This window comes from Salvia hispanica, chromosome 5 (assembly GCF_029641045.1).
Source record: "Salvia hispanica isolate PSC_SH4W2 chromosome 5, Shi_PSC_v1, whole genome shotgun sequence".
Taxonomy (NCBI): domain Eukaryota; kingdom Viridiplantae; phylum Streptophyta; class Magnoliopsida; order Lamiales; family Lamiaceae; genus Salvia; species Salvia hispanica.
In genome coordinates this window covers 43,801,039-43,821,534 of record NC_142696.1, presented here as the reverse complement: position 1 = coordinate 43,821,534, position 20,496 = coordinate 43,801,039, and the positions used below count along the sequence as shown (strand labels likewise).

Below are 20,496 nucleotides of genomic sequence, written 5' to 3'. Positions count from 1 at the left end.
AATAATAGTAATATCTATTTTAAAAGGTCATTTTCCTAAATACCCTCAAAACTCTCCTTATTTCCCTAAATACCCCCAAAACTCTCCTTTTATATATTGTATAGAAGAAGCTCGGATTGGATAGTGATCCAATTGTCTCTGGTGCACCTCTTGACATGTATGTAAAACGGGGGAGCATTTTTGAATCCGAGAAGATATTTTCTGAGTTGACAGAGAAAAACCAAGTTGGTAATTGGACAGCTATAATCTCTGCCTACTCAAGGCACGGGGACTATGAAAAAGTGATGAAGTATTTTAAGGAAATGGAGATGGAAGGCGTAAAGCCTGACTCCCTTACATTTCTTTCTATTTTGAAGTGGCAAGCAGCCAATGTTAAGGAATAAACTCCCACCACTCCACTTTCTGATTTAATATTTACTACTACGTCAACAAAAAAAAATATTTATATTTAAATAATAGTAATATCTATTTTAAAAGGTCATTTTCCTAAAGACCCTCAAAACTCTCTTTATTTCCCTAAATACCCCCAAAACTCTCCTTTTAAATATTGTATAGAAGAAACTCGGATTGGATAGTGATCCAATTGTCTCTGGTGCACTTCTTGACATGTATGTCAAACGGGGGAGCATTTTTTAATCCGAGAAGATATTTTCTGAGTTGACAGAGAAAAACCAAGTTGCTAATTGGACAGCTATAATCTCTGCCTACTCAAGGCACGGGGACTATGAAAAAGTAATGAAGTATTTTAAGGAAATGGAGATGGAAGGCGTAAAGTCTGACACCATTACATTTCTTTCTAATTTGAAGTGGCAAGCAGCCAATGTTAAGGAATAACCTCCAACCACTCCACTTTCTGATTTAATATTTACTACTACGTCAACAAAAAAAAATAGTTATATTTAAATAATATTAATATCTATTTTAAAAGGTTATTTTCCTAAATATCCTTAAAACACTCCTTATTTCCCTAAATATCCCCAAAACTCTCCTTTTATATATTGTATAGAAGAAGCTCAGATTGGATAGTGATTCAATTGTCTCTGGTGCACTTCTTGACATGTATGTAAAACGGGGGAGCATTTTTGAATCCGAGAAGATATTTTCTCAGTTGACAGAGAAAAACCAAGTTGGTAATTGGACAGCTATAATCTCTGCCTACTCAAGGCACGGGGACTATGAAAAAGTGATGAAGTATTTTAAGGAAATGGAGATGGAAGGCGTAAAGCCTGACACCATTACATTTCTTTCTATTTTGAAGTGGCAAGCAGCCAATGTTAAGGAATAACCTCCCACCTCTCCACTTTCTGATTTAATATTTACTACTACGTCAACAAAAAAAAATAGTTATATTTAAATAATAGTAATATCTATTTTAAAAGGTCATTTTCCTAAATACCCTCAAAACTCTCCTTATTTCCCTAAATACCCCCAAAACTCTACTTTTATATATTGTATAGAAGAAGCTCGGATTGGATAGTGATCCAATTGTCTCTGGTGCACCTCTTGACATGTATGTAAAACGGGGGAGCATTTTTGAATCCGAGAAGATATTTTCTGAGTTGACAGAGAAAAACCAAGTTGGTAATTGGACAGCTATAATCTCTCCCTACTCAAGGCACGGGGACTATGAAAAAGTGATGAAGTATTTTAAGAAAATGGAAATGGAAGGCGTAAAGCCTGACTCCCTTACATTTCTTTCTATTTTGAAGTGGCAAGCAGCCAATGTTAAGGAATAAACTCCCACCACTCCACTTTCTGATTTAATATTTACTACTACATCAACAAAAAAAAATATTTATATTTAAATAATAGTAATATCTATTTTAAAAGGTCATTTTCCTAAATACCCTCAAAACTCTCTTTATTTCCCTAAATACCCCCAAAACTCTCCTTTTAAATATTGTATAGAAGAAACTCGGATTGGATAGTGATCCAATTGTCTCTGGTGCACTTCTTGACATGTATGTAAAACGGGGGAGCATTTTTGAATCCGAGAAGATATTTTCTGAGTTGACAGAGAAAAACCAAGTTGCTAATTGGACAGCAATAATCTCTGCCTACTCAAGGCACGGGGACTATGAAAAAGTAATGAAGTATTTTAAGGAAATGGAGATGGAAGGCGTAAAGTCTGACACCATTACATTTCTTTCTAATTTGAAGTGGCAAGCAGCCAATGTTAAGGAATAACCTCCAACCACTCCACTTTCTGATTTAATATTTACTACTACGTCAACAAAAAAAAATAGTTATATTTAAATAATATTAATATCTATTTTAAAAGGTCATTTTCCTAAATATCCTCAAAACTCTCCTTATTTTCCTAAATATCCACAAAACTCTCCTTTTATATATTGTATAGAAGAAACTCAGATTGGATAGTGATTCAATTGTCTCTGGTGCACTTCTTGACATGTATGTAAAACGGGGGAGCATTTTTGAATCTAAGAAGATATTTTCTGAGTTGACAGAGAAAAACCAAGTTGCTAAGTGGACAGGTATAATCTCTGCCTACTCAAGGCACGGGGACTATGAAAAAGTGATGAAGTATTTTAAGGAAATGGAGATGGAAGGCGTAAAGCCTGACTCCATTACATTTCTTTCTATTTTGAAGTGGCAAGCAGCCAATGTTAAGGAATAAACTCCCACCACTCCACTTTCTGATTTAATATTTACTACTACGTCAACAAAAAAAAATATTTATATTTAAATAATATTAATATCTATTTTAAAAGGTCATTTTCCTAAATACCCTCAAAACTCTCCTTATTTCCCTAAATACCCCCAAAACTCTCCTTTTATATATTGTATAGAAGAAACTCGGATTGGATAGTGATCCAATTGTCTCTAGTGCACTTCTTGACATGTATGTAAAACGGGGGAGCATTTTTGAATCCGAGAAGATATTTTCTGAGTTGACAGAGAAAAACCAAGTTGCTAATTGGACAGCTATAATCTCTGCCTACTCAAGGCACGGGGACTATGAAAAAGTGATGAAGTATTTTAAGGAAATGGAGATGGAAGGTGTAAAGCCTGACTCCTTTACATTTCTTTCTATTTTAAAGTGGCAAGCAGCCAATGTTAAGGAATAAACTCCCACCACTCCACTTTCTGATTTAATATTTACTACTACGTCAACAAAAAAAAATAGTTATATTTAAATAATATTAATATCTATTTTAAAAGGTTATTTTCCTAAATATCCTTAAAACACTCCTTATTTCCCTAAATATCCCCAAAACTCTCCTTTTATATATTGTATAGAAGAAGCTCAGATTGGATAGTGATTCAATTGTCTCTGGTGCACTTATTGACATGTATGTAAAACGGGGGAGCATTTTTGAATCCGAGAAGATATTTTCTCAGTTGACAGAGAAAAACCAAGTTGGTAATTGGACAGCTATAATCTCTGCCTACTCAAGGCACGGGGACTATGAAAAAGTGATGAAGTATTTTAAGGAAATGGAGATGGAAGGCGTAAAGCCTGACTCCCTTACATTTCTTTCTATTTTGAAGTGGCAAGCAGCCAATGTTAAGGAATAAACTCCCACCACTCCACTTTCTGATTTAATATTTACTACTACGTCAACAAAAAAAAATATTTATATTTAAATAATAGTAATATCTATTTTAAAAGGTCATTTTCCTAAAGACCCTCAAAACTCTCTTTATTTCCCTAAATACCCCCAAAACTCTCCTTTTAAATATTGTATAGAAGAAACTCGGATTGGATAGTGATCCAATTGTCTCTGGTGCACTTCTTGACATGTATGTCAAACGGGGGAGCATTTTTTAATCCGAGAAGATATTTTCTGAGTTGACAGAGAAAAACCAAGTTGCTAATTGGACAGCTATAATCTCTGCCTACTCAAGGCACGGGGACTATGAAAAAGTAATGAAGTATTTTAAGGAAATGGAGATGGAAGGCGTAAAGTCTGACACCATTACATTTCTTTCTAATTTGAAGTGGCAAGCAGCCAATGTTAAGGAATAACCTCCAACCACTCCACTTTCTGATTTAATATTTACTACTACGTCAACAAAAAAAAATAGTTATATTTAAATAATATTAATATCTATTTTAAAAGGTTATTTTCCTAAATATCCTTAAAACACTCCTTATTTCCCTAAATATCCCCAAAACTCTCCTTTTATATATTGTATAGAAGAAGCTCAGATTGGATAGTGATTCAATTGTCTCTGGTGCACTTCTTGACATGTATGTAAAACGGGGGAGCATTTTTGAATCCGAGAAGATATTTTCTCAGTTGACAGAGAAAAACCAAGTTGGTAATTGGACAGCTATAATCTCTGCCTACTCAAGGCACGGGGACTATGAAAAAGTGATGAAGTATTTTAAGGAAATGGAGATGGAAGGCGTAAAGCCTGACACCATTACATTTCTTTCTATTTTGAAGTGGCAAGCAGCCAATGTTAAGGAATAACCTCCCACCTCTCCACTTTCTGATTTAATATTTACTACTACGTCAACAAAAAAAAATAGTTATATTTAAATAATAGTAATATCTATTTTAAAAGGTCATTTTCCTAAATACCCTCAAAACTCTCCTTATTTCCCTAAATACCCCCAAAACTCTACTTTTATATATTGTATAGAAGAAGCTCGGATTGGATAGTGATCCAATTGTCTCTGGTGCACCTCTTGACATGTATGTAAAACGGGGGAGCATTTTTGAATCCGAGAAGATATTTTCTGAGTTGACAGAGAAAAACCAAGTTGGTAATTGGACAGCTATAATCTCTCCCTACTCAAGGCACGGGGACTATGAAAAAGTGATGAAGTATTTTAAGAAAATGGAAATGGAAGGCGTAAAGCCTGACTCCCTTACATTTCTTTCTATTTTGAAGTGGCAAGCAGCCAATGTTAAGGAATAAACTCCCACCACTCCACTTTCTGATTTAATATTTACTACTACATCAACAAAAAAAAATATTTATATTTAAATAATAGTAATATCTATTTTAAAAGGTCATTTTCCTAAATACCCTCAAAACTCTCTTTATTTCCCTAAATACCCCCAAAACTCTCCTTTTAAATATTGTATAGAAGAAACTCGGATTGGATAGTGATCCAATTGTCTCTGGTGCACTTCTTGACATGTATGTAAAACGGGGGAGCATTTTTGAATCCGAGAAGATATTTTCTGAGTTGACAGAGAAAAACCAAGTTGCTAATTGGACAGCAATAATCTCTGCCTACTCAAGGCACGGGGACTATGAAAAAGTAATGAAGTATTTTAAGGAAATGGAGATGGAAGGCGTAAAGTCTGACACCATTACATTTCTTTCTAATTTGAAGTGGCAAGCAGCCAATGTTAAGGAATAACCTCCAACCACTCCACTTTCTGATTTAATATTTACTACTACGTCAACAAAAAAAAATAGTTATATTTAAATAATATTAATATCTATTTTAAAAGGTCATTTTCCTAAATATCCTCAAAACTCTCCTTATTTTCCTAAATATCCACAAAACTCTCCTTTTATATATTGTATAGAAGAAACTCAGATTGGATAGTGATTCAATTGTCTCTGGTGCACTTCTTGACATGTATGTAAAACGGGGGAGCATTTTTGAATCTAAGAAGATATTTTCTGAGTTGACAGAGAAAAACCAAGTTGCTAAGTGGACAGGTATAATCTCTGCCTACTCAAGGCACGGGGACTATGAAAAAGTGATGAAGTATTTTAAGGAAATGGAGATGGAAGGCGTAAAGCCTGACTCCATTACATTTCTTTCTATTTTGAAGTGGCAAGCAGCCAATGTTAAGGAATAAACTCCCACCACTCCACTTTCTGATTTAATATTTACTACTACGTCAACAAAAAAAAATATTTATATTTAAATAATATTAATATCTATTTTAAAAGGTCATTTTCCTAAATACCCTCAAAACTCTCCTTATTTCCCTAAATACCCCCAAAACTCTCCTTTTATATATTGTATAGAAGAAACTCGGATTGGATAGTGATCCAATTGTCTCTAGTGCACTTCTTGACATGTATGTAAAACGGGGGAGCATTTTTGAATCCGAGAAGATATTTTCTGAGTTGACAGAGAAAAACCAAGTTGCTAATTGGACAGCTATAATCTCTGCCTACTCAAGGCACGGGGACTATGAAAAAGTGATGAAGTATTTTAAGGAAATGGAGATGGAAGGTGTAAAGCCTGACTCCTTTACATTTCTTTCTATTTTAAAGTGGCAAGCAGCCAATGTTAAGGAATAAACTCCCACCACTCCACTTTCTGATTTAATATTTACTACTACGTCAACAAAAAAAAATAGTTATATTTAAATAATAGTAATATCTATTTTAAAAGGTCATTTTCCTAAATACCCTCAGAACTCTCCTTATTTCCCTAAATACCCCCAAAACTCTCCTTTTAAATATTGTATAGAAGAAGCTCGGATTGGATAGTGATCCAATTGTCTCTGGTGCACTTCTTGACATGTATGTAAAACGGGGGAGCATTTTTGAATCTAAGAAGATATTTTCTGAGTTGACAGAGAAAAACCAAGTTGCTAAGTGGACAGCTATAATCTCTGCCTACTCAAGGAATGAGGACTATCAAAAAGTGATGAAGTATTTTAAGGAAATGGAGATGGAAGGCGTAAAGCCTGACTCCATTACATTTCTTTCTATTTTGAAGTGGCAAGCAGCCAATGTTAAGGAATAACCTCCAACCACTCCACTTTCTGATTTAATATTTACTACTACGTCAACAAAAAAAAATAGTTATATTTAAATAATATTAATATCTATTTTAAAAGTTCATTTTCCTAAATATCCTCAAAACTCTCCTTATTTCCCTAAATATTCACAAAACTCTCCTTTTATATATTGTATAGAAGAAACTCAGATTGGATAGTGATTCAATTGTCTCTGGTGCACTTCTTGACATGTATGTAAAACGAGGGAGCATTTTTGAATCTAAGAAGATATTTTCTGAGTTGACAGAGAAAAACCAAGTTGCTAAGTGGACAGCTATAATCTCTGCCTACTCAAGGCATGAGGACTATGAAAAAGTGATGAAGTATTTTAAGGAAATGGAGATGAAAGGCGTAAAGCCTGACTCCATTACATTTCTTTCTATTTTGAAGTGGCAAGCAGCCAATGTTAAGGAATAAACTCCCACCACTCCACTTTCTGATTTAATATTTACTACTACGTCAACAAAAAAAAATAGTTATATTTAAATAATAGTAATATCTATTTTAAAAGGTCATTTTCCTAAATACCCTCAAAACTCTCCTTATTTCCCTAAATACCCCCAAAACTCTCCTTTTATATATTGTATAGAAGAAACTCGGATTGGATAGTGATCCAATTGTGTCTGGTGCACCTCTTGACATGTATGTAAAACGGGGGAGCATTTTTGAATCCGAGAAGATATTTTCTGAGTTGACAGAGAAAAACCAAGTTGGTAATTGGACAGCTATAATCTCTGCCTACTCAAGGCACGGGGACTATGAAAAAGTGATGAAGTATTTTAAGGAAATGGAGATGGAAGGCGTAAAGCCTGACTCCGTTACATTTCTTTCTATTTTGAAGTGGCAAGCAGCCAATGTTAAGGAATAACCTCCCACCACTCCACTTTCTGATTTAATATTTACTACTACGTCAAAAAAAAAAAAAGTTATATTTAAATAATAGTAATATCTATTTTAAAAGGTCATTTTCCTAAATACCCTCAAAACTCTCCTTATTTCCCTAAATACCCCCAAAACTCTCCTTTTATATATTGTATAGAAGAAACTTGGATTGGATAGTGATCCAATTGTCTCTGGTGCACTTCTTGACATGTATGTAAAACGGGGGAGCATTTTTGAATCCGAGAAGATATTTTCTGAGTTGACAGAGAAAAACCAAGTTGCTAATTGGACAGCTATAATCTCTGCCTACTCAAGGCACGGGGACTATGAAAAAGTGATGAAGTATTTTAAGGAAATGGAGATGGAAGGCGTAAAGTCTGACACCATTACATTTCTTTCTATTTTGAAGTGGCAAGCAGCCAATGTTAAGGAATAACCTCCAACCACTCCACTTTCTGATTTAATATTTACTACTATGTCAAAAAAAAAAAATTATATTTAAATAATAGTAATATCTATTTTAAAAGTTCATTTTCTTAAATACATTCAAAACTCTCCTTATTTTTCTAAATACCCCCAAAACTCTTCAAAATTAGTTACGCTTACCAAAGTCTTTTCCTTAAATCATATACTTAACTATGCGAAATGAACTTTGATATCAATTACTTTGCATTAAAAGATTTCCAACTTTCAAAATATTACTAATAAAATTCAATTTCAGCAAAACTATGTCAAGACTCAAGAGTATTATAATTAAAAAACAAAATGCATCACTTTATCAGTATACCATTTGTAACCATACAAAGAGATGATTGAGTAAAATGTTGTCATGTACTATGAATCAGTAAGTAATTTGAATTTCGTATATTATTTAATAGGGAGATTGAGACCTTGTCAAGTTTTGGTGAAAAAATATCCAGGTTTGAATTTGCAAAGATCGTTAATTACCACCTAATTCACTTGTTCTTAAAAACATAGCTTCGGACGTTGAAAGTTGAAACGATTAATCATACCAACAATCCATCATATTATATACTAATATAAAAATGTTGACGAATAGTCGGAGATCAACAGTGTTTTAAAAATTGGACTGGCTGAACCAGCCAATCGAAGCGATTGGACTGGCCATTTTTATCGATCTGACCGTGAATCGGCATGTAGTTCGGTCCAAATCACCTTATAATACCGATATCATATTAGGCTGGTGTGGACGTCGATACCCGTCATGATCCAGAAATTGTTTTTCAAATTTGAGGCTGGTCGGGTAAAACTCAAGACCTCTCTACAACTCAACCACAAGGATTGCTTGGAAATATTATGAATATTTATTATTCTCATTTGCTAAATATATATAACCCCCCTCCCCCCAAGTCCCTTAAAAATAGATCAAATTTGTCATTTTGAGATGTCCATTAAAAATTGACCAATTCTAATTTAAGGAGACTTTTTTCTATCTAATCAGGCGGGCCTAATTCTCCACTAACAATACTCCAATCATTTTTCCTTTCTATCTCTCTTACTTTACCAATTGTGCATTAAAACTCGTGTTGTTCCTAATGTTGTCTGTTTTTTAGGGACGGAGAGAGTATTTTCCAGTAAACTTTTTTGAATTAAAATGATTCAAAATGAATCAGACCTAAGGAGCATATGTATATTACTTCATCCATCTCACAAGAATATACATTCTTTCATTTTTAGTCTGTGTCATGAGAATATACACTTTTTAATTTTGAAATCCTTTTCTCTCTTTAATAAGTTAGAACTTATTCTCCACTAACAATATTTTAATTAGTATTTTTTCTTTCAAAATCTCTCTTACTTTACCAATTGTATTATTAAAACTCGTGGGCAACTAAAACTGCATATTTTTATAGGACGGAGAGAGTATATAACAGATTCAAATCTTATCGTTTGTCATAACATCAAAACATGGACATTGTATACACCCGTAATGAACATTTTATGTTTATATAATGGACTACCCCACCGGGGAGATTAGTGTGCCACCATAGTTAGAGTGACAACGTACCACCAACCCCGTGCTGCCACATGGCACGCTATCCAACAATATTAGTGGCGTATTCAGCAATATTATAGTAAGTGTTTTAGATGAATTTCTACAGATTGCATGATAGTACTACGTGGATTGTTGTGTGGAGTGCTGAGTATTGTTGTATTAGCTATACAACAAAATAATGGTATAAAAAAGCAATCTGTCTATATATATACTGCAACTGAAACATTCTATGCCTATACAGTAATACTCAACAATCTACACAGCAACCCACCTATTACAATCAAGCAATCTGTAAACGCATACTAAATGAATATTGATGGATATGCCTCTAATATTGCTGGATAACGTGCCACGTAGCAGCACGAGATTGGTGATACATTGTCACTTTAAAAAGGGTTGTCATCTTAACATAATCCCTACCACATATAAGTACTTATGTTTTGGGGTGAGCAAAAAAAAAAAAAAATCGAATATCAGATTTGAACCAAACCGAAATTTTTGAAATTCGGTTCGATTATTCTGGTTCTTTGGTTTGATTCGGTTTGAAGTAGTATGTTTTTTTTCGGTTTTTCGATTTTATAAAATTTCATAGTAGGAGTATAATTTTAGATTTTTCATTTTAGTTTAGTTTTTGAAGTTTGATTTTCCAATTTTTTTATTTCCCAACTATCTTATCAAAACATCGTTAGTGCTCCTACTGAAAGTCTGAAACATAACATAATAATTTGATTCTATTTCTCCATCAATTTATGATGCCTTACTCCTAAAATTTATTTCAAATTTTCTGTATTTTATATATTGGGGAAATTTGTATACGTATTTCCTAATTCCAATTAAATTGGGCGCCACACATAAACAACGAATATTCGTGGCACAGTTTCGTCCGTTTCTCAAATGTCGTGTTTACTTCATCAGCTGCTCTTCCCTTGATCACACACACCAACACACACTCATTCACGTATCCCACGTCTCAGCTCTTCACTTCTCCTTCAATCCATGCCCAGATTCTCCAGATTTTCCTCATCTTCCCTTTAGTCGCCCCCGAATCAAGAAATGGCGGCTCGAATTATCTCTAACGTGGATAGCAATTTCCTCAGCTTTTCATATGGAACAAGCATTAAAACTCCAATTCCAAGAACTCAGCCGTTGATCGGGTTTCCCTTCAAGAAAAGATTGAATTTTGAGGCTCTTTGCAGCATTAAAGAGAGAGAGAGGGAGCGCGAAATTGCCGCAGAGAAGCAAGGCTTAGCAAGTGGGGTCGTAGTGGATGACGAGCTCAAGCGGAAGGAAGGTGTTGGGGGAGAGGGGTTTGATTTGAATTGGCCGCCTTGGAAGAATCTGCCTCAGAGATACAAGCTCATTGGGACTACATCCCTAGCCTTCGTTATTTGCAACATGGATAAGGTAAATCTGCTCGAGTTTGAGTCGTAGCTTTTATTTATACAAGTAATGTACGAATTGATTAGCATCAATTATTGTAAATCTGGATATGATTAGAAAATAATTCGTCTGATATTTGATTCCTCATGCAAGGTGGAATAGGGGAAATTAGTTTCAGAATGGAATTGGGGAAAATAGTTTCACAATGTGAGCTAATGTAAATTATCTTGTTCCTATACGGCCTTAACTAAACATGTAGGTGCCTGCGTTTTAGATGTATATTGCTACATTTCTGCGTTTCGTAGTTATGGTTAGCTTGCCAAGAGTCTGAAAATTTGCAATATCATTAGTAGGATGTGTGATTTTAGGTTATCATGAACTGATTTTTCATACACTGAATAGGTAAATTTGAGTATTGCTATAATTCCAATGTCGCATCAATTCGGTTGGAATGCTTCTGTGGCTGGATTGGTGCAGTCGTCTTTCTTCTGGGGCTATGCTCTTAGTCAGTTGCCTGGTGGTTGGCTTTCAAAAATATTTGGTGGGAGGTTAGTTTCTTAGGCCAAACTCCACATTGTTAGTAGTATCTATTAACTACATTATTTTTGAGGTTATTTTAATCACGGCCTGGCTGGTTTAAGAAGCCGTGTGGTGATTATAGTGCATATCCGTAATATTGTTAAATTCTGAAATATGTTATATGTCCGTGACGTGTTATATAGAAAGCCTGTTGCTGAAATTAATCTTTTTACCACAATCAGATATCTAGTCAGATTTTTATGATTAGAGCTTCAGCAATACAATAGTGTTTAACTAAAGCCTCATGGTTGGAAAACGTTGATAGCTTAATTATTTATAGTGCTTGGAGAATTGATGTGTGATCAAATTTTTTTGTCGATTGTTATTTTTTCTTTCCGTGAACCATATTGAAAATGGAAAATTTTCTACTATGCAGTCATTCGGATGCAGAGTTGTATCCTTTTGCTTTAGTCATTTTTTTTTCTTTACTGAGATGATTGCTTCTCTGGCATTGCCAGAAAGGTTGTATAGGTTCTAATCCTCCTCAATGCGTGTTTTATTACTACTGATAAAGGTCATCTGATTCTTGCTCCATAAAGGTGGTGATAACACTCATTTTTTAGATCAGGAGGGGAAAATGTGAAGTCACTCATTTACCATGAGCCTCTTTCTTCTAGTTGATCACCTTATCTATGTGCAGAAGAGTTCTCGAAGTGGGCGTCCTGGTGTGGTCATTGGCCACAGCAATGGTTCCTCTACTTGCTGGCTTTATGCCAGGACTTGTTTTGTCCAGGGTTTTGGTATTTCCTTAGCTACCTACTCTTCTTTATATTTGTCTTATATAAGATAAATACTGGTTTTTCATTTCTTTATCAGCTGTGAGAAAAATAAGATTCTTTTGGCTGGCTATGACTTCATTAACTGGATTTGTTCAAATAATTGTGCTTCCAATGTTTTTATCTGCTCTTTCTGATTACTTTATTAAATGATCCAGGTTGGGATAGGAGAAGGTGTCTCACCATCTGCTGCAACTGATATGATTGCTAGGTACTTTTTTATGGGTTTCTTGAAATTGAACCAAAAGCAGAAATGGGATGAAAATGTATAAAATAAGAGAGAAGTTGGAATAAAAGAAAATAACAGTTAGATAATCTATCTGAAACAATATAAATATTATGTCTCTTCATAGTATATCTCTTTCCCTAATTTATAATGTCTCTGATAAACACCATTATAATTCACGTTAAGTTTTGGGCTTCTGTTCAATTTGGTAGCTTATTAATGTGGTTTCTGCTAATAACATTCCATAAAATATTGTTAAGATCTTTCCTTCAATGCAAACTCTCAGCTATAAAGGCTTTCACCTAGATGGCTATTTCATTGTATTTTCCGGCTGTATAATATCCCAATGCTGACATATAAATGCTTCTACTTCCTTGCCTTAATCAGTGTTTGACTGTGGAGTGGGTAAGGATGCAATTGTGTTATTTAGTAAAAAGATAGGTATCTCTGATTATTGTATATGCTTTCATCCGATAATTTTTGTACTGTAACCAACATCATCATGTTGTAGCTTTTGATGTATCTTTTTTTTTAGATATATATATTTTTGTGTTGTATGCTACATTGATATGTACTATTATTTTCAGGACTGTACCAATAGAAGAACGGTCGCGTGCAGTTTCATTTGTTTTTGGTGGTTTAAGCTTTGGAAGTGTCTTGGGGTAATAATCGATTTTTTATACAATTGATTTTTCATTTTCTCTTATTATGCCTCACATTTTTAAAATTTTGGACAGTCATATATCGTAGAAGAAAGAATGCGAATAAAATATATTCTTCCTATGGTGGAACTTAATTTATTAACAAGAGGCAGCATGGATTTTATTGGCAGCGTACAAAACTGCATAATGTCTCTTCTTAAAATGCTACTATGCTTGAACTCTTTACGCTCATTCCTAGATTATGGTTTGTAGAGTGTTGTCGTTAAGTCTCTTTCTCTTCACATTTGGAAGTTCAAACTGCAGGCTTGTTTTGGCTCCTCCACTAATCGAGAATTATGGCTGGGGATCTGTATTTTACATTTTTGGCTCTCTGGGTATAGCATGGTAAGTATCTAGAAATCAAACAAGTTGCTTTTCACTCTCTTGAAATCTGAAAAGAGTCACATAAAAAGTGAAAAAAAATATACTCCTACTATCCTTTATCTGGTGCTTTAATTCTCTAATTTTTTTCTTTTTGTCTTTCTTTATTAGTGTAATTGTTCTTTAATTGCTATGACTACCTATCTCAAGTTACAGAGGTGGAGGAGTGCTCAAATACTCCCCCCCCCCCTAACATGTTTTCACTATGTTTCAGGTATTTGATATTTCAGGTTATTAAAGAAGATAATCTCCCTTTTGCAGCTTCTCACCAATCATGTATGTCTCTTTTTCTCTTTCGTGCCCCATTGTAGACTTATATTAACTGAGATTATCATTTTATTTGCATTTAGTTGTCTCAGTGTTATCTCATTTCTTGCACAATTCCGACTATCAATCTTCTGCAGGGCCTCAGACTGTCCCTATGACCAAGTCATGGACTTCCACTTTGCAAGATTTGGGCGGCTCACTGACGGTAGGTCTATTTGTTCCATGTATATGGCATCCTATTATGAAATCAACAGCATATCACAATTTTGTATCTCATACATTAAATCTCAGAATCTTAATGTTCTATCCCAGAGTCCAATCAAATGAAGAGAATTTATCACAATAGTAAAGATTCACCATTTGTTTTTGGTTGACACCTGCCCTTGTACTAATATCGCATTGCGCGAGGAATGGGTGGAAATCTAGAATCAGTTAGCCCACCTGAATAGCTGATGAGCAAAATATAATGTTGTGACCTGTGAGTAATTGACTGTGTTCCATTTTTGGATGATACACAGGATGTACCTTGGAAGGAATTTTTCAAATCTAAAGCTGTATGGGCGATGATATATACTCATTTTTGTGGAAGTTGGGGGCATTATTGCTGCTTATCCTGGCTTCCAACTTACTTCAGGTGCTTTGCACTGATTGTGTTTATGGAAAATATTGCTAATTGTATTAAACAGCGACTAAATTATCAGAGTTAAGATTCCAGTAGAACTAGGAAATGTAATTACACCCTAATTATGAAATTTGAAATTTAAGGCCTCATATTTGTTGAAGAAGGTATTGAATTTCATATTATTGTTGTTGACAATCTTTACTACTAGTACCATATAATAGGATCGGAACATCAGATAGTTAAATGAAGTACTGTTCTGTATCCTGTATTCTTTATCAGTTCGATATATCTGTTTGTTTTGGTGTCTTGTACTGTTTAAACATCCTGCAATATCCCTTGCAGTGAGGAGCTGGACCTTGACCTGACAGAAGCTGCATGGGTATGTCTAAGAATCTTTGTTTAACAAATTTCAAATGACAATCTTTTCATTAGTATTAGAATATGATATATTTCTTCAGTTCACCCTGAGGAATTTTTTTACAACAATCCAATAGCCATTTCATGTTCAGGAATGTCAAATAGATTATCTGAACATTAATAGTTTAAGTGATTCATGAACTTAGTTGTTCACTGATCTGTATAGAATTTAGTTCTTCACTAATGACTAATGATTTTTAGGCCTAAGTAATGCCAAAACTAAAAGTAGAATTACGTTTATATCTCCCGATGTGTTGGAAAAAGTTTTCTTCTATGGTAACGACACAATTATAAAATAATTTCATGCTTCTTTAACTGGGAATAGGATCTTTCTTATCTTTTCGTGAAATTACAGGTCTCAGTTCTTCCTCCACTAGCATCAATCTTTGTGACCAGCATTGCATCCCAATTGGCTGATTACTGGATATCGAACGGGGTTGAAACGACAGTGGTGAGTTGAAGACTTGACCCTTGTTTACGCATACATATACAAATATCAAATTCTTCAGTGAGTTCAATGAATACATTAAGTGTATGGACGTTGGTCCTCTGTTTTGGGTGACCCTTTAATGAGAAACATCAGTCTTCTACGTTTGGGTATGAAAAAAACAAATACTTGTGTGCTTTGTGTGGAAACAGGTTCGAAAGGTTTGCCAAACGATTGCTTTCCTGTCTCCTGCAACTTGCATGATTCTTTCTTCTTTGGACTTAGGGCTGAGTCCATGGCAAGTTGTAGCTATTCTTACGAGTGGTTTAGCACTGTCAAGCTTTGCTTTATCAGGTTCGAATGAAGGCTGTTTACTTATATAGTGAAGTATATATATACCCTTAATATTTACTTCATCGTATCTAAACAGGACTATACTGTACCCACCAAGACATTTCGCCAGAATATGCAAGTGTCCTTTTGGTACGTACACGAACAAAATTATTCCAAAATACCTCTAGGTAGTGGTTTATGGTAGCCCATTCGCTGATTCGCCTGAAAAGTTTGCCTAATATTATATTCAAAACAATGTTGCAGGGAATTACCAACACCGTTGGAGCTGTACCTGGAATTGTTGGTGTTGCTCTTACTGGCTATCTTCTCGACACAACTCACTCATGGGGAGTAAGTTTGTTTTTTTCTTGAAACTCTTTGACCTCTTCTACACAATTTTTTCCTCTAGTGCAAGCATTTCATGCCGTTTCTCCATGTAGATGTCGCTGTTTGCTCCATCAATCTTCTTTTACCTTACTGGCACAGTTGTATGGTTGGCATTAGCTAGCAGTAAACCACAGAGCTTCTCGAAGAGTGATTAACTCCATCGTTGCGAAGTCTCCCATCATCCTGTTCAGAAGTATTTTTTATCTGAACAGCAATTTTGTGCTGTAGGTTTGATAACCTAGGTTACATATTTCCACATTTTTCACTCTACATCAAGATCGTCCATATTAGGCTTTTCCACATTTCATTAGCCATTATTGGTTGCAGAATTAATGTCAATGTATAATTTGTATAGCTCTTTATGATCATTGCTTGTAAGACTACATTTCTATATGGTAGGATAATATCAAATCCAGATTAATGCTGCATTATCAAGAATGTAACTCAATTGTCATAAACATGAAATCAACTGTGGTCAAACTAAGCAGGAATATTTTTCCAATATTTGAGTTGAACAAATGGAAAAAGAATTAAACACCTTAATTATTCAATCAATCAACAATGGGAATTGAATGATTCCTACTTCCATTGCATCTACATGCATGCTGAGATAGAAACATTTGGCATGCTAACAAACACAATGGAGTAAGGAGCCACTGTTATCAACTCCGATGAATTCACCCTAACAGGTTGAAGGGAAGGTATAATCCCCGATGAGTCGACAGTCAGCGCCTTCCCGTTCAGCAGAACTGTACGGCTCCGTATGTTGCCATCCATTGGAGTCAGATGGTACTCTTCTCTCACAGCTTCAGACACCTGTTTCCGGTGACGCAGCAGATTCCCTCTTGATCTATGATGCCTATGCTTGTGGTGGTTGTGCTTCAACGTCCCATTGAAGTCGACTTTCGCCCTCAAGGTCGTGTTTCCATCGATATTAATGAGTAACAGTGTGACCCCTTTCTACCAAGAGTAGGTTTCAAATATGGATTATAGCATGAAGGGTGTAAATTATAAGATTAAAAACAGAACAAAATATGTGTGTTGGGGGTGCTTGAGCCCGCGCCAGCTCCCCATGGTTCTAGTACTCACAGAATGCTTTGTACAATGTGCGTATGCTCGGATTGTCTTGTTCCCGTTGAAGGAGGTTGACAGGACGTTCCTCCCCATCAACCGGTGCCAGAGAAGAGCGCTGCAGCACGGCCAAATGACAAACAATAAGGGGGAGACGACACGATAGGAAATAGTAACAATTCTAAGAAAAAATATTATGTAGTTGACCTATAGTAGTCTGGATTTGGTATGAATGTGGTGGTGTTGAGCAAGCCATAGTTACCCCCAATCAACGTCTGCCTGCAGTATGTTTTCGTGTCGTGAGTCGAAGCTTGACCTAGTTGATCCAAGTACCTATCATCCATCAACAATGAAACTATTCTTTGTTAAGTTCACTACAAACAGCCAAGCCCAAAGATAGTAGTTTTCTGCATATGCTGCAATGAGCCAATTACCAGAAACTAAACACGAAAGCATTTGTGACTCCATCGCGGCCACTGTTATAAGCCCCTCCAGCCTCACCAACCCAGGCTGCAGCTGAGTTTGGCGATGTCCTGATGACATTATGGAGGTTCCTGAACACGTCACCTCCACTCTCCAGAACAGATGGATTTAAAATCCTATCTATAACATGCTCATCACTTCCTACCAAAGGAAAAAGGGATAGATGTGAAATCTGTTCAAATATGGATTATATCTTTCTTGAATTACTCAGCTTTGTAAAGTACCAGGGCCAAGGTTATAGATGTGGTGTGTGATCACATCCAATGATCCAACTGTTTTAGCCAGAAACTGCTGGAACCAGCCAGCATCGAAGAACCCCCCAGGCGCGATGATCTGTGGTCTTACATCGGCCTCCTTGTACACCTCCTTGACTAAGTCATGTAGAGCAATTGTGTCGGATGCATACTGATCCGCAGCAATTCCAACCCCGATCCCACTTCCACTCAGTTCATTCCCTGATGGAATAGAAGCAGCATGATATGAACTATTCTATTGAATACAAGTTTTCAATCAAATTCAGTTCACATGATCTGAACCCATTCTTACCAAGTTCCCAACCATAAATCTTGTAACCCTTTTTCACAGTATAACGAATGAGAGATGCAGCATTCGTGGAATCCCACGGGCCTACAGCAGTACCAGATTGTATAGACTTTCCGCGAAGAGCATTCAGTCCAAAAACAACAAGAGCCCTAGCATAAAAAAAAAAAACTCATGAAATGTGTTGGGAAGTTTGAAATTTAGTTCAAAAATTTATACCCTGATTCATTGAAGAAGGAGTTCAGCTCATCCCATCTAGACAATGGCAGGCAGCCTTGCGTGAAACTGAACATAATGGAGGAATTCTTGGCAAACGGAATGCAGGGATGTGAATCATCTTCTGTCTCGTAGACAACTTTGTCTTGCAAGGTGCCACCCAATCTGATCTTCAATGGTGAAAATGCTACATGAATATGGGGCAAAAAAGAGCAGGTTTTGATGTATCATTTTCATCTAACATTAAAAAGTTAAGAGCTTTCTTGATAGAGAACACATTTTGAAGGATATAATACCTTTAACAGCATTTAGGAAGACTGTGTTCTTGAGATCCTGCACATAACCAAACATCAAACAGAATTTCACAATCCATGCTTTCTTCATAGTTCATGAACACAGCATAAACATTTCAAATTGGTGCCAGAAAATTCCTTCCAATAAATATCACAACACAACAAAAACAAAATGTATTTAGTCAAACAAACCATGAGCCAGAACCATTTTCTTGATTCTACTATATTATTCACATAAAGCCCTTCAATATCAACATTTCTGAATTTCTAGAGCTGAAATAGATTTGTTCCAAACACCAAATCTCAACTCACACAGATACACATTCACACACAAAGCAGTTAACAAACATGAGATAGAGAGAGGGAGAGACCAAGTTGAGCAAAGAAGCATGTCCCCAGCTACAAGTCCCATAATCACACTTCTCAGGTGGCCACCAATCCAATGTTGCACAAATGAAATCATCATCTGTCTTTGCAATGGGCACACTCCCATCAATAAAAACACTACCTTCAATGCTCCCAGTAGCCTGCACAAAGCTCAAGCACACCACAGACACCACCAGCACCCAACACCCCATTTGCATATCCAAAAATCGCATCTTTCACAAGCCCAGAAAGATTTAAGAAAGATATCTTAACACCTTTTTATAAGAACAGCATTACTGGAACTAGTAAGTAAATTCAAGGATTTCGTGATGCTTTCCTTTATGGCGTGGGAAACAACTCTGAGAATTGCGTGTGTTATCTCAAAGTTGGTTGAAGTGGGGCCAGTTCAAAAATGTGCTTTGCTTCACAAAAGTGACAAAGATTTGCAGAAGACAGGGGGAAACCAAAAAGCTATGTTTATAGAGGAATAAGAATTAGAGAAATTCGTAAAAATAGCCAAATTCAGAAACAAAGATAAGAGCTTTATTAGTGATACTTTATTTTTTTTCACTGGGGAAATGTAGAGGTGGGATTTGAGCAAGCTTAATGCTGTATAAACAATTAAATTTGCGTTAATTAAAAAATACAGTAAAATATTCTCAGCAAGTGTTTCAATTTCAAACCAACAAAAGGTATACATTAATATTACCAAAATGCCCCTTGTGACATTAAAAGTGATTACTCGGCTCCCTTAATTAGATAGAGAAAGCTATTTATGTTACTTTATCTACTAAGCAAAGGTTCTCACAAAAACTTTAATAACTTAGTGTAAAAATATTCGCTGTTCAGCATAATTTATTTCACAACTAAATTATGTAATCGAACAAAAGATCCTTTTCTATTCTGTTCGTGGAATAAAATGACGTGGAAATTAAATAATGCTTTATAGTTACTCTCACAAAAGTAGTTTTCATTATAATTTTAATTTTCATCTCACATAAGTTTGGGCATTTTCAAATGTGTGTTGGTGAGCAAGATTGGAGACAGCGAAGTTTATTGATTAATATCGAAATTTCTAAATTTCGGAATTAGAGATTTTGAGAAGGCTATTTTAAGCAATTCAATTTGGTGATAATGGCTTTTGAACAATAATTCATATAAAAAATACTGAGAATTTGACAATTTTATAAATATAAAAAAATTAATTAGTTTGTGCGTGTGGACGTGTCCACGATTTAGTATGGGAGGTATATAATATGATAGCATAATTGAGCTGAAAGATTGTTTTTTGATCAAATAATTGTGATATGATTGAATTATTTGAAGCTAAAACAAACATAGATTAGTTTTCAACAGACCTAACACATTTATAGACATGAACATACTTGAGATCTTATCATG

General features: G+C 35.3%; 2 protein-coding genes across 4 annotated transcripts; one reads left to right on the top strand and one right to left on the bottom strand.

The window, feature by feature from the left end:
• The first annotated feature begins 10,517 nt into the window (after nucleotides 1-10,517).
• Nucleotides 10,518-16,554, top strand: PHT4;5 (phosphate transporter 4;5). 2 transcript variants are annotated; one of them, XM_048088018.2, is made up of 15 exons: nucleotides 10,518-11,034; nucleotides 11,413-11,558; nucleotides 12,230-12,329; nucleotides 12,524-12,576; nucleotides 13,179-13,253; nucleotides 13,545-13,637; nucleotides 13,888-13,949; nucleotides 14,078-14,145; nucleotides 14,459-14,574; nucleotides 14,905-14,941; nucleotides 15,335-15,430; nucleotides 15,619-15,760; nucleotides 15,837-15,889; nucleotides 16,004-16,090; nucleotides 16,180-16,554. In XM_048088018.2, exons 1-15 carry the CDS (start codon nucleotides 10,684-10,686, stop codon nucleotides 16,279-16,281), a joined length of 1,581 nt encoding a protein of 526 aa, XP_047943975.1. In that variant the 5' UTR covers nucleotides 10,518-10,683; the 3' UTR covers nucleotides 16,282-16,554. The 2 variants fall into 2 exon arrangements, with proteins under 2 accessions (XP_047943975.1, XP_047943976.1); XM_048088019.2 differs by having other exon boundaries at nucleotides 10,519-11,034; nucleotides 13,557-13,637.
• On the bottom strand, nucleotides 16,555-19,628 carry LOC125190666 (heparanase-like protein 3). Of its 2 annotated transcripts, none has more exons than XM_048088016.2 (9): nucleotides 19,101-19,628; nucleotides 18,733-18,769; nucleotides 18,440-18,623; nucleotides 18,227-18,372; nucleotides 17,905-18,135; nucleotides 17,632-17,821; nucleotides 17,405-17,530; nucleotides 17,216-17,315; nucleotides 16,555-17,086 (listed from the first exon to the last, which is right to left on the bottom strand). In XM_048088016.2, exons 1-9 carry the CDS (start codon nucleotides 19,326-19,328, stop codon nucleotides 16,721-16,723), a joined length of 1,608 nt encoding a protein of 535 aa, XP_047943973.1. In that variant the 5' UTR covers nucleotides 19,329-19,628; the 3' UTR covers nucleotides 16,555-16,720. The 2 variants fall into 2 exon arrangements, with proteins under 2 accessions (XP_047943973.1, XP_047943974.1); XM_048088017.2 differs by having other exon boundaries at nucleotides 18,440-18,606; nucleotides 19,101-19,239.
• Between the last annotated feature and the right edge of the window lie 868 nt (nucleotides 19,629-20,496).

Coding starts and splice junctions, on each gene's coding strand:
- LOC125190666 (XM_048088016.2), bottom strand. CDS start 19,328: ATGCGATTTTTGGATATGCAAATGGGGTGTTGGGTGCTGGTGGTGTCT. Junction 18,373..18,439: donor TCCTTCTTCAATGAATCAGG/GTATAAATTTTT, acceptor TTTTTATGCTAG/GGCTCTTGTTGTTTTTGGAC. Junction 17,531..17,631: donor GCTTTCGTGTTTAGTTTCTG/GTAATTGGCTCA, acceptor GATGGATGATAG/GTACTTGGATCAACTAGGTC.